Genomic DNA, 22,481 nt, shown 5'->3' with positions numbered 1-22,481 from the left:
ATGTTCATTATTTTTCAGGGCATAGATACAATGTAAAAAAAGTAAATTTTTTCTTCAATGTATCTAAGAGTTCTTCGAGTTGTGAGTCCAGAATTCTTAGACGAAGAATTTAAGAATATTGATTCGACTGGTCTTAAGCTTTGTTACCCACTGAATTTTTTGGAAGTTTGTCGTAACAAAGTACGTCGTACATATTATAATAATGTATGCAGTGAAAGGATTCGCCCAAAGAATGTGTTATGTTTACCATATTTCTCTGGGTTTGAGAATATTGTTAAGGCCTTGAAACTTTTTAATATAGATGTAATGTTTAGCTACGAAAACACTGTTGGTAAGCTATTAGTTAGGAACAGCCCTCGTAGTGATAATTGCGTCATTTATAAAATACCTTGTAAGGAATGTAATAAGTTCTATGTCGGGCAAACATCTAAAGATTTAAAATGTAGAATATCGCAACATAAATACTCTGTAAGACATGGCCAATTGTCTAATGCTTTGTTTGTTCATTTGTCAGAAAAAGCTCACCAAATTGATTGGGAGAGTGCTTCTTCAATAACAAATTGTAAAAGCACCTATAACAGAAACATAATTGAATCTGCTTTGATACAGATCACCAAAGAAAGTAATTTGAATATTAGCAGTGGTCTATATAACTTAGATCCATTTCTAATAGATCAGCTAAAGGGCGATTTAAGTAGGATCATTGGAAAACATTTGTCTCACTAATTCATTGCATATATTTACCTCTTTATGTTATAATTACCTATGTATTGTGCTTGTATGTCTGCTGTATCAGATGGGCCATTGGGCTACATCGGATGGGCCAATTGGGTGCATCTGATGGGCCAATGGGCCGTCTGCGTTGTCCAAGTATTGTACCTCACCTTACTTCACCACTCTCTCCTGCCTATTTATACCCATCACTCGATCTGTAAAATCATTCCTTCTGAAGATGTATTTAATATACGAAAGTACTTAAGGAAATTCCTGTTTCATTTTCCTCCGTGGTCTGACATTGTCACATTCTTAATCACGTGTTTATTTTCGTGATATACACACATAAATATATATATAAAAATATATATATATATATAAATATATATATAAATATATATATAAATATATATATATATAAATATATATATGTCGTACCTAGTAGCCAGAACTCACTTTTTGGCCTACTATTCAAGGCCCGATTTGCCTAATAAGCCAAGTTTTCCTGAATTAATATATTTTTTCTATTTTTTTTCTTATGAAATGATAAAGCTACCCATTTCATTATGTATGAGGTCAATTTTTTTTTATTGTAGTTAAAATTAACGTAGATATATGACCGAACCTAACCAACCCTACCTAACCTAACCTAACCTATCTTCATAGGTTAGGTTGGGTTAGGTTGCCGAAAAAGGTAGGTTAGGTTAGGTTAGGTAGGTTAGGTAGTCGAAAAAACATTAATTCATAAAAACTTGGCTTATTAGGCAAATCGGGCCTTGCATAGTAGGCTGAGAAGTGCGTTCTGGCTATTAGGTACGACATATATATATATAAATATATATATATATAAATATATATATATATAAATATATATATATGTCGTACCTAGTAGCCAGAACGCACTTCTCAGCCTACTATGCAAGGCCAAATTTGCCTAATAAGCCAAGTTTTCCTGAATTAATATATTTTCTCTAATTTTTTTCTTATGAAATGATAAAGCTACCCATTTCATTATGTGTGAGGTCAATTTTTTTTTATTGGAGTTAAAATTAACGTAGATATATGACCGAACCTAACCAACCCTACCTAACCTAACCTAACCTATCTTTATAGGTTAGGTTAGATTAGGAAGCCGAAAAAGTTAGGTTAGGTTAGGTAGGTTAGGTCGTCGAAAAAACATTAATTCATGAAAACTTGGCTTATTAGGCAAATCGGGCCTTGCATAGTAGGCTGAGAAGTGCGTTCTGGCTACTAGGTACGACATATATATATATATATATATATATATATATATATATATATATATATATATATATATATATATAAACCTGCTTGGATGCGAATTGAACGTTGTGTGAAAATTTCAAAGCAATCGGTGAAGAACTTTCGGAGATTAGCGGTTATGCACAAACGAACATTTCCACTTTTATTTATATAGATTTAACATTAAATATTTTACAAAATAACTTGGATGCTAAGGCATCATTGCAAAGCTCGTGACGACACTGACCACTGAAAAGTTAGGTTGTCGTGAGCCTGTCGCACATCTGTGTTAACGAGAGGCAAAATTAATCCCTCACTAGAACCAATTTGTGACGTCATGCACCGCTAAAACAACGGATTTTATCACTGTAGAAATAATTGCTTTTTGTTTGATTATTATAGGTTAGGTTAGGTTAGCTCGGTAGGGTCGATGAATTGATTAAAATAAATATGAGCAATGATAAATAAATGAAGATATGAGTGAATACAAGGAATCATTGCGTAGCCTGTGATGACACTTACCGAGAAAAGTTGAGTTGTTAAGAGATTTTACCTAATGTGTTAATGAAAGGTTGGAGCCCTTACTAGAACCGCTTGTGACATCATGGGTGGCTAAAGCATCATACCCCATTGGTGGAGCAACCCGCATTGGGGGTGATGACGTTTCTATTAAAGTTATTAGAACATAAGAATGAAGGTAACTGCAGAAGGACTATTTGAAGTTAACTGCAGAAGGTCTATTTTATACCCATACGAGACAGTTTCTATTTATGTCTACCCAATCTCATTCATATATATGTACATTGAATGAGTATTTTGATTGAATATATGCTACAGTGAGGTGTGGGGGGGGGGGGGGTGCATGTTTTTGAGGCGTATACGGCATTGGCAGTGTGGGGAGGAATAAATGAAATGTCTGAGTGATGCTATAGCTTTTTTTTCAAATTATATAATAACTCATATTTCCATGTACTTGGAGACTTCAGCAGGGGGGTTGGATAGTGTTCCTATGTTTAACATAAGCTGTAAGTAATAGTAGATCCTGTATGGTTCCCTACAAAGACCTTCTGTAATTTCATTTCTTATATTCAATATTCTGTCCTAAATAGAAAAAAATGAAATTTTGAAAATGGGGGAACAATAAGAAAATGGCTTTAAATATGTTATTACTGAAAATGGGTATATTATGGGAAGATTATGAATGATGTCATTGTACATTAAGCTCGACGGAAGGAGGCCTTTTAATCCCCTTGACACAAATGTTGAAAATGGGAATAAATACACCATAACAGAAAACGGATTTATTCAGGGAAGATGAAGATTGACTGACGTTATTGACTATTAGCGAAGTCTGTTCAGAGTCACTGAGGTAACGAAATTTAAGTGCGACGGAAGGCGGCCTTTTAATCCCTCTTGAGCGAAATTTAAGGGCTAGGAGGGCATCTCTTAATTCTCCCCTTTTGGGAAATTATATATGACAGGAGGGAGCTGTCGATAAATGCTATGAGAAAATGAAAACACCAGTGCTCCCGTCCATTGGGAAAAGATGAAAAACACCCCTGCGCCAATGACCATCTATGGAAAAAAGCAAAATGGACGGTCATTGGGGCCATTTCCACTACGGACACGACCCCCGGGTGGTAACTACCACATTGAGACACGACCCTCGGGTGGTAAGGTCTTGTAGAAGTCATTACGAAAGATTAAGTTCTTAGTGTGAGAGTTACAGTATCACTGACCTATGGCAGCTTATATAATATTTAGAGATTACTCTACTTAACAACATTCATTATCTACATCTAAACACACTTAACCTATGACCTTTATTATCTTAACTGAAATGCTTTCCTCAATATAATAGATGGAGAGTTGAAGTTGTTGAGCAGGGGAGTCATACGGTAATTTTTGAAGGCTATGTTAGTAAGTACAATGTAGAGGCTGGTGGCCTCCTGCCTCACCTTCTTGGGCTTGTTGAAGGTGATGCTGAAGTCACTGCCGTCCGCCGTCAGGATGGGCTGACTCCAGGTCATCACGTACGCGTCCTCAAACACCTTCTTTCCGGTTCTTGGCCTGAAAATGTAGGAAATATTTATCAAAATGATTACAAGTCACTCTATCTTGCTCTGATGAAGGTGAATTGAGCCGAAAACGCATTCAGCATTCTCTAATTCTTCACATGTGGGTTTTCCATATATATGTATATGTATACTGGCAGCAGGTTTTCATTACATGTCTCATTGAATACTGCATATTCTGTATTGATCATTTTCTGGTTTAGGGCTTTTATCCCTCTGACTAGTGCTCTTGCCTCTGGGTTTAATTGGAAGAGGAATTATCCAAAAGTCATGTTCGTTCGAGGTGAAGAAAACTAAATAAATAAGTGTAGAATGTATTACACTTATTATAAAATTTACTCAACGTTTCGAACCTACATGGTTCATTCTCAAGTGATGTTACAGTACAGGACATTATATTTATACAATTTGTGGATCAGGTGAATACAAATGGATCGAACAATGGGGTCAGGTGTAGACGAATAGTTCGAACATTGGGTATAGAATAAGGCATAAAGGAGAAAAGAGCAGAATAAGGCAAAATAGGGTACGAATTCACATACAAAGATTAATCGGGTGTAGTGGGCGTGGCATGTCGAGCAGTGTCTTCTATGTTGGCATCTTCACGTTCTGGTTTTGTTCTTACTCTCATGGTGGGTATAGTGAATAGTTCCGTAATTTGGGTATTTATAGTAAGTTGTTATATTTTTATGTGGATTGCTTCAAGAATTTGTAATCATCTTACATCTTGGGTTTTGTCTATTTAACAAGTGTTTTTATTCAGCATTTCTCTTATTAGGGTGATGTCATGGGCTTGTCTCATGTGATTTCTGGGGGCACCGGATTGAAGATGACAGGTCAAACGCCTCGTCAGCTTGGTCGACGACATACTTATGTACTTAGATTGAAGGTTACATCCTTCGTGGGGGCAGATGTACATGTATACCACGTTTGACTGCTGTAAGAAGTTCTCCGTCGGCTTCGGGCTGTTTTTAATAAGGTGGTCAGTAGTCTTCTTTGATTTACAGAATATGATCAGGTCTATGTTTTGGTTAGTAGTAATGCTTTTTACTCCTTTACGGATTATTTCTTTCATTATTTTTTCTTCTTTTTTATGTTCATTGTGCATAGTTGATTTGTAATATAATTTTATTGGAGGTGTTGTAGTTACTGTTCTAGGTTCAGGATTGTACCATCGATCCAAGTGTCTTCTTATAGTAGTGTTTATTTCTGTGTTGCTATATCCGTTATTCAACATCTGAGTTATTCTTTCAGACTCCATACTGACATTGCTCCATTCGGAGCAGTTTGTAAGCGCTCGGCGAATATAAGCATTGAGAACACTGGCTTTGTATCTTAGGGCTGACTCACTCCTACCATTTAGGCATAATTTTATGTTGGTGGGCTTAGTATATACGTTGGTGCTTAAAGAGGTTCCTGTTTTTATTATTAGTACATCCAAGAAAGGCAGTGTTATTATCACTATTTTCATGTGTAAATCGGAGTACTGACTCTCTATTTAGATGGCTTTTTAGATGAATTAGTTCATCTGAGTCTTTTACTATGACGGATATGTCATCTACATAAGGACAGTATACAACTGGATTTTGCCTACTACTGAAGACTATCTTCGATGGTTCCCATGTAAAAATTAGCGAATAACACTCCTAAGGGGGGGAACCCATTGCAACTCCATCTATTTGTAGATCACCGAAAAAGTAAGATTAATAATTCTAACACGAATTTTCTCTATCTTTCTTACGTTTCTTTTCACTGTTGATGGTAATTCAAAGATCAATTCTCCAAAATTCATTTTTATTTCTAGTCTGACGCGACACTTGAGCGCGTTTCGTAAAACTTATTACATTTTCAAAGACTTTTGTTTACACACACACACACAACTTTAACTGAATAGAGCTTAAACATCTTTCGAGTTTTTATACCTACATTTGGGTGAAGTGACATGTTACAATAGTTTAGGATGAGGTGAAAATAAACTTTTAACACAAGACAGAACATGAAACAATGAAATACAAACAGGTATTAAAGGTAAGTAACTGCAGAAGGCCTATTTTTATTGGCCCATATTTCTTGATGCTTCTATATTGGAGCGGAGTCTTGAAGTGGGTAGAATATAGTTGTGCATTAATTGGCTGTTGATTGCTGGTGTTGACTTCTTGATGTGTAGTGCCTCACAGATATCAAGCCGCCTGCTATCGCTGTATCTATCGATGATTTCTGTGTTGTTTGCTAAGATTTCTCTGGTTATGGTCTGGTTGTGGGAAGATATTATATGTTCCATAATGGAGCCCTGTTGCTTATGCATCGTTAAACGCTTGGAAAGAGATGTTGTTGTCTTAATAATAAGATGTTGATGCTTAATAATAATAATAATGTTGTTGTCTATAAGACAACAACATCTCTTTCCAGGCGTTTAACGATGCATAAGCAACAGGCCTCCATTAAGGAACATATAATCTCTTCCCACAACCAAACCATAACCAGAGAAATCTTAGCAAACAACACAGAAATCATCGATAGATACAGCGATAGCAGGCGGCTTGATATCTGTGAGGCACTACACATCAAGAAGTCAACACCAGCAATCAACAGCCAATTAATGCACAACTATATTCTACCCACTTCAAGACTCCGCTCCAGTATAGAAGCATCAAGAAATATGGGCCAATAAAAATAGGCCTTCTGCAGTTACCTACCTTTAATACCTGTTTGTATTTCATTGTTTCGTGTTCTGTCTTGTGTTAAAAGTTTATTTTCACCTCATCCAAAACTATTGTAACATGTCACTTCACTCAAATGTAGGTATAAAAACTCGAAAGATGTTTAAGCTCTATTTAGTTAAAGTTGTGGGAACCGACCTGTGAGATTTATATTTATTTAATTTATATGAATATATATTTACGTTAATTTATATACTTCGATAGCAATTGGTATGATAATAAGTGGACTGTATTTCTGCAATAATCTCACCAATCGATCCTCTACACATTAGGGGGGTTTATATTAAATTTATATATATGCAGCCAATCAAACTACAGTATTAACTACACATATTGTTAAACATTGAAGAGGTTCCTTATCTTATTGTACAGCAGGCCTTAGTCCACCAGGTATAACCAGGATGTAGACACCAAATTATCCTCTTTGAGGTAGCTTCCATCACCCAGTAACTGGCACACAAAGCATGCTTCCTCGTCTTGACCTGTCAAAAGGGCGCTAGCTATGAAGCCAGAATCCTAATATATGAGAGCTATATCAGAGAAAACACTGTACAAGGAACCATAAAGACCTAGGCTTAATTACTTTTAGTATGAGGCGATCTCGTATTCTAACCGGTTCACCCTATCTAATGACATTAATGGCCACAAATGATAGATAAATGGGTTTCGGCAGAACACTTAACTTGTATTTGTTGACAGCGTGTTGATGATGGTACACCTTTGGTTTCCATAACACATCGTAAAAGTAAAATTAACAGGAGCCGAATTGCTCCCGTGCCTCTAGTCTAAGTACAATAACAATGGCTGACCACTCCCTCCTCACTGACACTACTGGCCTACATTGTCCAGATGACAGTAAGTGATAGAAGGGTCACATTTACTCTATTTTAATTCTGATAATTAAGTTAATTTATATGAGATGTTTTTATGATGGTAAAGTCCAAAGACTAATGTATTTAAGAATAATTCCCACTATAATAGGTGGTGAATTTATAATAGTATGTGGTAATGATATCCCGTTTTCTATAGATGGAAATTCCACTACAAGTTACATTTTCTATGGGCTAACTTGTTTATACAACACAACAATATTATCTGTCTGTATGATATTATTAAATGGTGTCGGATTTTCCGACATAATTCCCAGGGGGCTGCTCACGGGTCGAAGTCCTATTTAGAACAGACGAACACCGATACTCCTCCTTCGAATTATTAGATTAATTTGATGTTAGTAGTTAGTAATCACACATTTGTGCGTCTGTTCGTACAGGACGGATGTTCTGTACTAGAGTTGCAGGGGTTAGAAGTCTAATGCGATTTCATTTCCCTGTTAACTATTGAAAGGCTAAAATTCAAGCCTAATTACATATTATTTAACCCAGAAGACTGAATGTGATCAAGTACTACAGTCAAGTATGATTCAGGGAATGCAGTGAGATCAGTGACATTAGATATAACTTGAAGTTTGTTCAGGTAACTGGTCACTGATATATAAACACTGAGGCCCATGGAATACATCTTGATTAAATAATAAATGTATCAAATCAGTCATCAGATTTATTGGGGTTTAATTTAGTTAATTGATTCAGAAGATTGAATAGCTCAACATTAAAGTAAAGTATGGTTCTGAGACTGCAGTGGGTTCAGTGACATTGGTCGCAGTGACTTGTAGCTGTTTAGGCTACTGTTCACTGATTTGCCACTGAGGCCTCATGAACTCATCTTCAGCTTTAAATGATGATACTAACCTCAACCTCTGTTGGTATAGTCAGCTGTAATCTCCTTAGTATAATGCTACTGGAGAAATATAATCAGCTGACAAATTTAGATTTCTACTAGTATTGTTTATCTGCAGCCATAGGTCTCCTCAGGCTTGATACTGGGCCTGAGAGTAATTTACCTCCTGCAGAATATAACTTGTTTATGCCCTGATATTTAGTAGGGCTACCGATGAATTGATGGTAGTAGTCTGTCCCCACAAGGAGAGCTATTTGGCATTTGATTTGCTCAAATTTACCTGCAGCTGCTTGATAATAGCTTTCCAGGTCAGCATAATCAACTTGAGATTGTTGTGAAAAATCTTCACATTTCTTGATCTGTCTTGTTAAGTGGCCTTTAAGACCTGCAAGGGTTCTTCTCATTCTCCCTGCATTATCCATACTGGCTAGTTGGTGAAGCCTTGTATATATGATCACGAATCAGATCCTGGCAATATTTTATCGTGAAGGCTTGATTCCTTGCTGCTGGGTCGTGCATTTTAATATTAGTATATTTTGGTAGCAGTCTTTCCTGTAGACATATATTATTAAATATGACCGAAAAAATAAGATTAATAATTCTAACACGAATTTTCTCAATCTTTCGTACATTTCTTTTCACTGCTGGTGGTAATTCAAAAATCAATTCTCCAAAATTCATTATAACGCACGACCCAGCAGCAAGGAATCAAGCCTTCACGATAAAATATCGCCAGGATCTGATTCGTGATCAGATATACAAGGCAGAGAATGAAATCAAAGACAACAAAACGCAACTACTTCATGCTACAAACGAGTGGAGAAATAGCAACATCGACGAAAGTATCCGTACCCGCATTGAACAACACCTCGACATCCTCACAGACCGACATCACCTCAGCACTGAAACAAGGATTATCAAGAAACTAACAACGTTATATGGAGGACCTGTGGCAATTCCACGACCAAGAGATGGCTTCCTGAACCTTGCAGGAATTAACCTCACTGAGGACCAAGTCACTCTCCTAAATCTGGGCATAAACTGTCACGTTATGTCCAGACCGAGTGAGATGGCCCGGAAAGTGGAGTTGGAAATTCTGTTGGACGACATATTCGACCTCGAGACACAAAAGAAGGTCACTACCAAAGATACCTTACAAGCAGAACTTATTGCGGAAGGAGGAAAGAATCGAGGCAATTACAGAAGCACCATACTGTCCGCCGAGGTCAAAGCGGCAGCTAAAAGCCTTCGTGAGAACAAGTAGATAGTTGTCAGGAGAGGTGACAAGTCGCCAATATACGTCATTCTTAAGAAAGACGAATATCTGGCGAAAATGAACCTCATACTCTCTGACCAAACTAAATTCCAAAGGGTAACGAAGGACACTACAGCCGAATTGAAAGCAAAGGTCAACAAACTGATCGAAACTGTGAACGCCAAAAAATCAGGACTCCACCTTCCAAAAATTATTGGGGAATATAAACCTGGATATGCGTATGGAAATGTCAAGACACACAAGCCTGGAAACCCACTTCGGCCAATCATTAGCCAGATACCCACACCCACGTACAGACTGGCGAAGCGACTCAACGGCCTGCTGACTCCTTATGTCCCTTGCGCCTTCAGCCTGAAGTCTCCAAAGGAATTTGTTGACTTACTGCGGGGCACACGGGCCACAGGGATAAGAGCCTCGTTGGACGTAGAATCACTGTTCACCAACGTACCTGTGGACGAGACAATTGGGATGATAGCCGACAGAGTGTATCGTGATCCCGCCTGTACTCCTCTTGACATACCAGAAAATATTCTAAGGAAACTACTCCAAGCTTGTACTAAAGAGGCACCCTTCTTGAGCCCGGATGGGCACATATATAAGCAAGTAGATGGGGTCGCCATGGGTTCTTCCCTAGGTGTCCTGTTTGCAAACTTCTACATGGGTACCATCGAGCAAAAAGTCTTAGTCGACATGAACTTGAAACCGGCCATATACTGCAGGTATGTTGACGACATTTTTACACAGGTACCTGATGTCAGACATCTGCAGGAGCTGAAGGAGGCATTTGAGCAGAGTTTCGTGCTGCGTTTCACTTACGAGATGGAAAAGGATGGGAAGCTGCCCTTTCTAGATGTAACAGTCATGGAAAAGAGCGGAGGTTTCCACACTGCAGTCTACACTAAGGAAACGAACATAGGAATGTGCCTAAATGCCAACAGCGACTGCCCAGACAGGTACAAGAGGAGTGTTGTTAACGCATATGTCGACCGTGCTCTCAGCCACAGCTCAGAATGGAAGCAAGTCGACGAAGAACTCTGTAGGGTAAGGCAGGTCCTAGTCAACAACGGCTTCTCCAATGGTTTCGTCGAAGACATCATAAGAAGGAAAGTGAAATGCCATGCAACCTCTGAAGAGACAACTAACACAACACCTATACCCCCTATTAGACTATTTTACAGGAACTTCTTTTCCACAGTTCATAAAACGGAGGAAAGGGTCCTGAAAGATATTGTTAATAGAAACGTTATCCCTACAGACAAAAATCAGAGGATACAACTGACGATTTACTATAAAACCAGAAAAACGGCCAGCCTACTCATGAGAAACTCTCCAGACACAAAGCAAAACGCTTTAAAAGAGACCAACGTCGTCTATGCCTTCAAATGCCCTCTTGGGGACTGTAAGCTCCAAAAAACCCAGTATATAGGCATGACAACAACATCTATTTCTAGGCGTTTAACGATGCATAAGCAACAGGGCTCCATTAAGGAACATATAATCTCTTCCCACAACCAAACCATCGCCAGAGAAATCCTAATAAACAACACAGAAATCATCGATAGATACAGCGATAGCAGACGGCTTGACGTTTGCGGGGCACTACACATTAAGAAGTCAACACCAGCAATCACAGCCAATTAATGCACAACTATATTCTACCCACCTCAAGACTCCGCTCCAATATAGAAGCATCAAGAAATATGAACCAATAGGCTTTCTACAATCATTTCCATTCAATACCCATTGTTTCGTGTTCTGTCTTGTGTTGATGAATTTAATACCCTATTAATACCACCTCACCCCATCCACCTCACTCAAATGTAGATATAAACAAATCGGAGATGTGTAAGTTCTATTCAGTTGTGTATGTGTAAACTAAAGTCTTTGAAAATGTAATAAGTTTTACGAAACGCGCTCAAGTGTCGTGTCAGACTAGAAATAAAAATGAATTTTGGAGAATTGATTTTTGAATTACCGCCAGCAGTGAAAAGAAATGTACGAAAGATTGAGAAAATTCGTGTTAGAATTATTAATCTTACTTTTTCGGTCATATTTAATAATATATGTCTACCGGAAAGACTGCTACCAAAATATACTAATATATATATATATATATATATATATATATATATATATATATATATATATATATATATATATATATATATATATATATATATATATATATATATATATATATATATATATATATATGTCGCCAGGATATATGTTATGTAGCCAGAATGTACTTCTCGGCCTACTATGCAAGGCCCGATTTGCCTAACAGGCCGATGTGATTTTCTTTATTTTCAATACATTGTTTCTAATTAGTTTATTTGAATTATTATTATTATATTATATTAGGAACATAAATTACTGACGTAGTTGTGTTAGTTTAGGTTAGGTTAAGATAGGATAGGGTAGGTTAGGTAGGGTTGGTTAGGTTTGGTAATATATCCATGTTAGTTTTAATTCAACTTTAAACAAATTAACTTATACATAATGAAATGGGCAGATTTGTAATTTCATAAGAAAAAAATGGAAAATATATAAATTCAGGGAAACTTGGCTTCTTAGGCAAATTGGGCCTTGCATAGTAGACCGAATACGACTATATATACGAATACGAATTATATATATATATATATATATATATATATATATATATATATATATATATATATATATATATATATATATATATATATATATATATATATATATATATATATATATATATATGTCATACCTAGTAGCCAGAACGCACTTCTCAGCCTACTATGCAAGGCCCGATTTGCCTAATAAACCAAGTTTTCCTGAATTAATATATTTTCTCTAATTCTTTTCTTATGAAATGATAAAGCTACCCATTTCATTATGTATGAGGTCAATTTTTTTTATTGGAGTTAAAATTAACGTAGATATATGACCGAACCTAACCAACCGTACCTAACCTAACCTATCTATATAGGTTAGGTTAGGTTAGGTAGCCGAAAAAGTTAGGCTAGGTTAGGTAGTCGAAAAAAACATTAATTCATGGAAACTTGGCTTATTAGGCAAATCGGGCCTTGCATAGTAGGCTGAAAAGTGCGTTCTGGCTACTAGGTACGACATATATATATATATGTCGTACCTAGTAGCCAAAACGCACTAGTGACGCCAATCACTAGAAACTAATATGCCATACGGCAAATAAACGCACAGTCAGGCAGATGATTGGGGAGCCCCAGGAGTCCCTCAGGGTGACAATCACCGGCCCCGCTCCACACAGAGAACACCAGGTAGCAAAACCAAAACTCGGTCCCCAACTTAAACGCAAAAAGTCATCCGGTGTCCCCCGGCAGAGCAGAAGCCGGCCGCCCACCACACCTGAGGGCACACCAGGAGCCCACCAAGACCCGCCAACCCCCAGCACCTCTCGGCCAAGCCGGCCCCCGAACACCGTCACACCGCCGGGAGAACCAGCCAGTACACGTCAAAAAAAAATTCCATCAACATTCCTGTGACCTAAGGCGATATGTGCGCCAGGCGTCGTACAATCGGACCGCTGAAAAGGGATGCCAAACGGCAGTAGCAAAGCCAAAACGCGAAAACAAGACGTGACCAGGCGGCCCCCAGGCGGAGGAGGTGTCCAGACGTCCGCTCGGAGTCAAGGTTGAACCAGGAGTCCAGATCTTTGTGGTGTTGTGTATGGCGTACCTCATGAGGAGCCTTTTTGTTTACACATTGTCCTCCATGGCATCTCAAAAAATACGATTCTATTTTGTATCTTTTATTGGCAATGAGAGGGGGTCTTTAATGTTATAATATATTTGTTTAAATTAAATCACAGGAAACTTTTTTCTATCAAGTTTAATCACTAGACTGATAGTTTTAAGGATACGTGTTGAGTAAAGGAATGTTTTGATGATGACATGAATCTCCCATTCTCTATAATCCTTTTATGACTAACTAATGTAAGTTAACAACATCTAATGGCAGTTAGTATGTTAGTGTCGGATGTCCGACAACCTGCCATGCCTCCTCCATCATGTGGGGATAGGAGAGTGAGGGAGGTACAGGGACTGAGTCTCACCTGTCATGCCGCCTCCCCCCCACCATGGAACGTGAGAGGGAGGTTGTGTCGCTGGCGTCGTCGCGGCCCCCGGAAGACACCACCTGGTGGCGGGTCACTCTCAACCCCACAGACTTCATCTTGGACGCCGCCATCGCCACTCTGAAGGAACTGTCAAGAAGGGACCGTGTTGGTTATGTGGAATATATCTCGAACTGATTTGTGAAGGAGTCCGCTCTGCATCCCCTGTCTTGCGAGGGTGAAAGGATGTAGCTCAGCTCACATCTCTCCCAGCTGACATTGCCACACCATTGGTATGGACAGTGTTACGATCCTGGATCAGGTATTGCACTGTGGCAAACGGGTTTAGGATCGTATATCAGGGTTTACATATGAAATAGGGACGCCTTTCACTTATGTATAGCCGGTCGGCCGAGCGGACAGCACACTGAACTTGTGATCCTGTGGTCCCGGGTTCGATCCCGGGCGCCGGCGAGAAACAATGGGCAGAGTTTTTTTCACCCTATGCCCCTGTTACCTAGCAGTAAAATAGGTACCTGGGTGTTAGTCAGCTGTCACGGGCTGCTTCCTGGGGGTAGAGGACTGGTCGCGGACCGGGCCGCGGGGACACAAAAAAGCCCCGAAATCATCTCAAGATAACCTCAAGTTGTAGTTATTTTAGTGTGATAAGCCTTGAATGTGGGGAGATTATTTGATGAAAAGGTTTAAATAAATATATTATTATATGATAAAGCTAGTCAGTTACGTTTGGTGGAAGGAGTGTTATTCTCTGGTAGGTTTACACAGAGGACTGTCTCCTCAAATTTGCAAATGGCGGGCGATTGTATCATTGCCAGACGTAAGTACATTTTGATGCCCTCCCTAGCTTTGTAGTTCCCTGTGATAATTTTTTTAGTGTATTGTAAAGCTAGAATGTTATATTTATACCTAGAATTGCATGGTGGCAATTTAATATGGTATTAGAGATTCAAGTTAGTTACTGTACGATCAGTTGACCTTGAGAGGACCCAGGAGAGGGAGGCACGGGTCGCCTGGTGCCTTCTCAGCTGGGGCACCACGATGGCTGGTTGGTTTGTGTGGCCTCCCTTATTACCTCCTTCTCTACTTCTTTTACTATAATAAAGTTAAGTAACCCGTACCATGTGCAACCCTTCGGTTCTAAGTGTAATTTTGTCTGTGTTCCTTGCAGGTTCTATGTAATTAAATCTAGTTTCTGACCATTGAACATGAGTCATATGTTATACTCATTTTAGTTAAGTGTGTTATCCCTTAAGGGAAAAGTAGACTTTACCTCTAGTTTGCTGTATGTAAATCTCGTCTTCTGTCTATGTCGTGTCAGAGAGGTAACGTAAGATCGAGGGGGTAAAGTATTTATGTTGTACTTTTCATGAATTATGTTATTTTAAGGTAAAATTTCAGCTGGAGTTTCCATCACTCTTCTTTATTAGAGCTAAGTGATCTGCTCAAGACGACAGACCACTCGGGTATCTTTATTTTCTGGGAACTGTTTCCCTGGGGGTCGGGCCTATCCTAACCCATTAGGTGGTACTCTAGTACCCTATTTTAACCCTGCCTGGCCCTAGGCAGTAGAGACAGGGTCGTGTGCTCGGCCCCCAGGCAGCAGAGACAGGGTCGTGTGCTCGGCCCCAGGCAAGAAGTAGAGATAATGAACAAAGGTTGGAAGTGTCAACATACATTTATCACTGAAATAAATTGTTATGTGCGAGGCTCGTGTGAAGTAAAGACAAGTGGACATTAATCTATGGAGTTACACACAGAAATCACAATAGCGTGATGTATCAAATGAACAAATCCACAAGGGCCGTGACGAGGATTCGAACCTGCGTCCAAGAGCATCCCAGACGCTGCCTTAATCGACTGAGCTGCAACATAGTATAAGAATTGGAACCAGAAATTCTACTGAATTTACTTATAAAATAAGTACATTCAGTAGAATTTCTGGTTGCAATTCTTATACCATTTGATGATGACCAAATGATGATGATTAAGGCAGCATCTGGGATGCTCTTGGACGCAGGTTCGAATCCTCGACACAGCCCTTGTGGATTTGTTCATTTATCTATGGAGTGACTGTCGTAAATGACCCAAGAGTTGGAGGGAAAGACGAGAAGATGGGCAGGATTATACAAGTTAATGATGTAACGTGTTAATGTTATGATTTCGTCAAATTGTGTATTGCTGTAATCCTTATTCACTATAATTTGGAGGATTCGTTTAAGTTCGTGGTGCAAGAGCTGCATGAACGTATTGCACGATCTACATATGCATTGATGCTTCCCTTGACTCTTTCCGTTCATACGGTTTCCTGCATCAGTTGGTTTACAATGCACATCTGTGATGAATCTACCCGAGTTATCATTAACGAGAACATCGAGGAATGGAATCCTGCCTCTTTCACTTTTCTCAACAGTGAACGTCAAGCCTGAGATTTCTTGAAGCTTGCCACGAAGCCTCTCCAATGTGTTATCATTGTCAACACATACGAATATGTCGTCGACGTATCTGCAGTAGATACTTGGGTTCATCCCTTCCCTCTGCATGATGGACGACTCAACATGAGACATGAATGCCTGATGCGAACAAGACCACTAATGGGGACACCATTGCCACACCATCATCCTGCAAGAAGAGTTTACCCTCTGAGCACAGGAAAGGAGCTTCTGTGGTGAAGGCCTTCAGTATATCCCGTAAGACAGTTCGAGGTACCTTGAGTGGAGGGAGGTGCTCTTGTTGATACATGTAGTCCAATATTATGTTTATCGTCCTTTCCACTGGTACGTTAGTGAATAGACTTTCGACATCAAGGGAAGCTAAGATCCCTCGGAGTTCCCTCATTATAAGAACGGCGATGAATTCGTCGCTAGATTTAAAGGAGAATGTGGCAATATTATTGCGTTCAATCTCTTTGCGAGTTTATAAGTAGGCGTGGGGATCTGTGAGATTAAAGGCCTAAGGGGATAGCTAGCTTTGTGGAGTTTCACATTACTATAGAAGGAACCTGGTCCAAAATCACCTGATACTCCTTCAAATTTTATGCCCCAAAACTCAGCATTTGCTGCACCTATGAGGGTGTTCACATGCTTTCAAGACACTATGATGGATTTCTTGTAATAGATTACATTTCTACGCATACTATACAATAACTAAATTCAATAACTTTAACAGTGTGTGGTGGTGTTGGTGGTGGGGGTGGTGGGGAGGAGGGTCTTACCAGGTGTTAATGGTCTGATGGTCCTGGTGGTGGTGATGGTGGTGGAGGATGACGGGTTCATCTCCTGGCAGTCCCAGCATCACCACGCTCTCGTCTGGCATCGGTCCCCGGACCTCTAACACCGCCTGCTGGTACGCCCCGGAACACCCGCTCATCACACCTGCAACATAGCACGACTCATCACTCTCCTGTGGCTCTTATGCCTCATCACTCACTTGTCATACCTCACAACTCATCACTCACATGTAGCTCCTCACTTCAGTAGGGAATTGAAAGATATGAGGGAAACCATAATTAAACTACAGATGGAACTGAGTGCAGCGCAGGAGGAGATAAAAACCCCTAAAGAAACCCTCCTCAGTCCCAGGCCCAGGCAACCAACTCCAAGGTAGCAGGGAATATAACAATGGCAGGGACCTCTACAATGGGTGCCAGCTTTGCTGAAATGCTGAGGAAAAGCCCAGAAGCTATGTCTACAGTCAAGGAAGTTGTAATGAAATCAATAACTTCACAGAAGGCAGAAAGATGCATGAGCCAGCTAATGGAAAGGAAAAGAGCTGTAGTCGTTGTAGGTATTAAAGAACAAGTAGGTTTCAGGCAGGAAGGCCTGATTGTTAAGCGATTTGGCAGTTTGTATTCCGGGGAGTATTAGGATTAAGGACCTGCCCGAAACACTATGCATGCTAGTTGTTGTACAAGAATGTAAGAACTCTTGTATATATAAATAAACAAACAAAAATTAAAAAAATACAAAAAAAGTGGAAGACTAAGTACAAAGCTGCAGTGTCAGGGATCCTGAAGGAGATACAAATGGAAGTGGCTGAGCAATGCATAGAGAAGGTTTTCCGGATTAGCCAGTACAACATAAACAAAAATCTATTATCAAGTTAGTATTCAGGAACGAGGCCACCATTCTTGTAAAGAAGTGCAAACTGCAATATGTAAAGAAATACAGAAAGGTATTCCTTCAGAGGTACATGACCAGGGACGAGATAATACAGGCTGCAGATTCAAGAAAAAGGCGCAGGGAGAGGGAAGGGAGCCAGGGAACCTCTGCCTCCAACCTAACAATCCCAGAGGGGGAGTAGGGGGGAGTAGGGAACCCCAAATCAGCAATTCAGAAACCCCATAAGGGATAGCAACACCCCCACCTGCCATCACATAGGAGCCCCCTCCCCAAGCCCAAATCTTCCCTTCCGCCTACACAATGCCCACCATATCCTCTCTCCCCCCCCTCATCCCGAACACCCCCTGTCTCCCCATCTGGTATTCTTCCTGCCCCAAGCAGGTCCAGGCAAGCTCTAAGCCCTCCATCCCCCACCCCACCTCCCCCAAACCGCTGGTAACTACCACTCAGTAGGACGAGCACCCCTTGCCCTCCACCCCGAGCACCCTCTGCCCTCCCCCACCCCCTGAACTTCTTCCTGCCCCAAACAGGTCCAGGCAAGATCTAAGCCCTCCATCCCCCACCCCACCTCCCTCCAAACCCTTGGTAACTACCCCACAGGAGGATGAGCCTACCTCAGTAGCCCTGCCCATGGAATGGCTTCCTGCACTAGTGGGGAGGGTGTGTGATAATAAATATAGGAAAGCGAGCTTCAAGGTAATGTACTCAAACATGAATGGTATTACTAATAAATCAAGTGAACTGACCGAAAGGGCACAGGAAGAAAACCTTTATGTAATAGAACTCACAGAATCGAAATTCAGGCATCATAACAAATGCAGTGTTTCTGAACGACTATTATATTGTAAGGAAAGAGAGGGAAGGGAGAGGAGGAGGAGTGGCCCTGCTGATAAGCAAGGACTGGAGATTTGTAGAGATGGAAATTCCGGGCTGTGAAGGATTCAGAGGCTACATAACAGAAACTATGACAATGGGTGGTCTATGATAATAGTAGCAGTAATTTACAACCTTCCATAAAATGACAGAAGACCCAGACAGGAGTTCGATAGGAACAACATGACAACTATTAATATAATAGAGAGAGCAGCTTCAGTTGCCTGCAGGAATGTATCCAGACACTTAATTATGGGCGACTTGAACCACAAAGATAGACTGGGAGAATGAGGAGCATGAAGAGCTAAACCCTTGGACGTGGTAACAAGAAACTTTTTGAGCCAACATATCAAGGAACCCACAAGAATAAGAAGCAATGACGAACTAGCTAGACTCTACCAGATAGTCACCTTAAATGAGTCAGAAATAAGGGAAGTCAAATTTGAAGCCCCATGGGGATGAATGACCACAATGTGTTGACATTTGAGTATCTCGTGGGGGTTAGGGATAAGCTATCCAAGGAAGGGATAGGAAAGGAAAAGGCTAAATTGCCAAAGAGGAAAATATTTCGAGATGAAGAACGTCCTAATGGGAAAATCATGGGAAACAGAATTCAGAAAAAAGACTGTACAAGATATGATAGACTACGTCACCCAGATATGCCAGGAAGCTGCAGGCAGGTTTATCCCGGCCCAAAAAGAGAAAAATTAAAGGCAACAGATGAATCTATTGTTAGATCAGGAATGAAAGGTAGCGAAGCAAATGAGTACATGAACATGGAGTAACTACATGAACAACAGAACACCAGAGAGCAGGGAGAGATACCAAAGGGCCAATAAGTACCTCAGAGTGAGAAGAGAAGCAGAGAAACAGTATGAAAATGACATCGTGAATAAAGCCAAGACCCAACCAAAACTGCTTCACAGCCACATCAGGAGGAAAACAGCAGTGAAGGAACAAGTGAAGAAACTGAGAAAAGAGAACAGATATACAGAGAATGACAAGGAGGTGCGTGAAGAACTCAACAAGAGATTTTCGCAACAGAGCAATGAGAAGCCTCTGTACTAGGAGAGGAGGTGACAAACAAAGCATGTTTTGCATTTTTGCATATTCAAAACAAAATTTGTTGTTGGGAAAAAACCGACATCCATTAATAATAATAGTTGCAATATGCAGATCATTGTGCTGCTGTTCTTGTACTAATCCATTAACCAGTACTAACATAAATAAATTTATTAACTCGTTCAAAGAAAACGAGATTACAGTGGAATTTCCCTTAAACATGGGATATTATTGCCACGTCACCAGAAAATATATTAATAAAATATCAACAATCCATAAAACTCCCAGTCCAGCATTATAAACAATAAAAAAATGTTTTCTCTGATTGGATCAAATAAAACAATAATTAAAATCAACGCCTCCCTAACTTTGTCCATAAATAGGCCAAAAATTGAACCGGTTCCCAGTGACGTCACTAGGCCGGAAAAGCGGGAGACATCACTGTGTAACCAGAATTATCTCGTGAGGGAATCGCTCTAGGCAGCCACGTTTATACTCGTCATCTGAGTCATCTCTACGTTCTTCTGCTGCCGCTGCCTCAAATAACAAGAGTACGTCGTTCCGGGTGTATACAACATGTTCTATTTTATTGTTGAGCTCATAAATATCATAATAACAACAGGTTAAGAGGAAGGCAAACCAAAAAACCAGGGTGAGCCTCTCACAATCACTTAACTAATAATATTATTATGCCACACCTGTGATTAGGAGGATATTTGCAGTAGCTATATTGTATTCTTTCGGCAGAACTTCTGTGGCTACCAGAAGAAATTGGTGATATCTACCTGTGACCATGTGAGGACGAATCGTCGCCTTAGCCACGAGGCCATACCTGGCGGTGCCCACGTGCCACACTTGTACCCAAATTGAAGCCTTCCAATCAGATGAGGCGATTGTGTACTCAAACTAACCAAAGTAGATTAATCAATTATGCATTAGTATAAATTTTTCTGTAAATCGATAATTCTCAATTGATAGGCTACTATAATTATATAACTCTCCCATACTTGTGTAGGAATATGACTTGTGGGTGAATTTAGTTTCATACAGTCCAGTCAATAAGACATACAGTCCGCTAAGCTATCGTAAGAAATAAAATAATTAAGTTTAAATTATACATTAGAACTCGTTAAATTAATTAATTAATTAATTACTAATTAAAATGAATAATAAAATCCCATGAGTCAGAATTTCCCACAACCTTGGAGGAATTTTACCTCACCAGTGATGAGGTCAAAAGGTATCTATTGGAGCTGAATGGAGCGACAAAGGCTGTTGGGCCTGACAGAATCTCACCGTGGATACTAAAAGAGGGTGCAGAAGCACTAAGTGTGCCACTCTCTATATGGTGTATAACAGCTCATTCGAAACAGGAGACCTACCGGAAAGCTGGAAGACAGCTAATGTAGTCCCAATATACAAAAAGGGTGCCATTCAAGAGACACTGAACTACAGGCCAGTTTCCCTAATTTGTACACCACACAAGATGATGGAGAAGATTGATAAGAAAAAAGGCTCTTAGAAAACATCTGGAGGAAAAGAGCTTTGCAACACACCACCAGCATGGGTTTAGGAATGGTAAATCAGGGATTAGACCTGTAACTAGGCTTTACCTTTGCGTGGATTAGTCCTGCAACGAGTCCTAACCTGAGCATGAATTAGTCCTGTAACTAGGCCTTACCTGTACGTGACTTAATCCTGTAACTAGGCCTTACCTGTACGTGACTTAATCCTGTAACTAGGCCTTACCTGTACGTGACTTAATCCTGAAACTAGGCCTTACCTGAGCGTGGTTTAGCCCTATAACTAGGCATTACCTAAGCATGGTTTAGGTGTGTAGTGGTGAAGTGGAGGGATGGTGGGGGCAGGCGTCGCCCCACTCTTGCCTTTGGGCTTTTGTCCAGAAGTAGTGCCTCTACCGGCTGGTCCACCTGGCGCCACGGCCACTTTGGTCATATCTCCATCCGTGTTGTTGACATTGTCGGTGTTGGACAGTGGCTCTGGTGGGAGGAGTGTTGCTGCCTCATGCTTGTTCACTGCTCTCTCGGTTCTCGCATCTTTACGGATCATTTGTGTGTGTTCCCGCTGGTCATAGTTTCTGGGACGTGAAATAATGGGGAGTTGTTTGGATTTGTCTTGGCGGGGCGGTCGTCGGGCGTCGTCCCAGCAGTCCGGGTCAGGGGGCGGGTAGTGGTTGGGGCTGGGCGGGGCATACAGCTGCACACACTCCAGCAGCAGCTGCGTTACTGAGCCTCGTCGCTCCTGTTCTACCATCCTTATATCTCCCCCTAAGCAACCTCTGTAAATGGAAGCCACTCATTACCTTAATGTACGAATACAAATAAATAAGTCACCTGGACTGATTACAGCGATTCAGGACGCGATCCTCTTTGTGTTCTTCTGTGGTTAAAATTATTTGATGTTCGTCTAATCTTGTGGACCTAAATAGTTAATTAATGTTTGTAGCAGTTTAAGGGTTAATATCGGGGGTTAGAGAAAACATGATTGAAATCAAGAGTACATTAAAGACCTAAATTTAATTAATAA

The 22,481-nt window shown here is 40.2% G+C and overlaps 1 protein-coding gene across 1 annotated transcript in view; it reads right to left on the bottom strand.

Annotated features, from left to right (window-relative positions):
* The window catches only part of LOC123756198 (uncharacterized), a 103,918-nt gene extending 81,691 nt beyond the window's left edge, over positions 1–22,227 (bottom strand). The window contains exons 1-4 of the mRNA XM_069336637.1: positions 21,752–22,227; positions 17,093–17,252; positions 13,861–14,010; positions 3,936–4,047 (exon numbers count right to left, since the gene is read on the bottom strand). Coding sequence (XP_069192738.1) covers positions 3,936–4,047; positions 13,861–14,010; positions 17,093–17,252; positions 21,752–22,208 — 879 coding nt within the window. The 5' untranslated portion in view covers positions 22,209–22,227. The remainder of the gene's footprint in view (positions 1–3,935; positions 4,048–13,860; positions 14,011–17,092; positions 17,253–21,751) is intronic.
* Positions 22,228–22,481: the final 254 nt, after the last annotated feature.

This window comes from Procambarus clarkii, chromosome 36 (genome assembly GCF_040958095.1).
Source record: "Procambarus clarkii isolate CNS0578487 chromosome 36, FALCON_Pclarkii_2.0, whole genome shotgun sequence".
NCBI lineage: Eukaryota > Metazoa > Arthropoda > Malacostraca > Decapoda > Cambaridae > Procambarus > Procambarus clarkii.
This window is presented reverse-complemented; position numbering and strand designations above follow the sequence as displayed.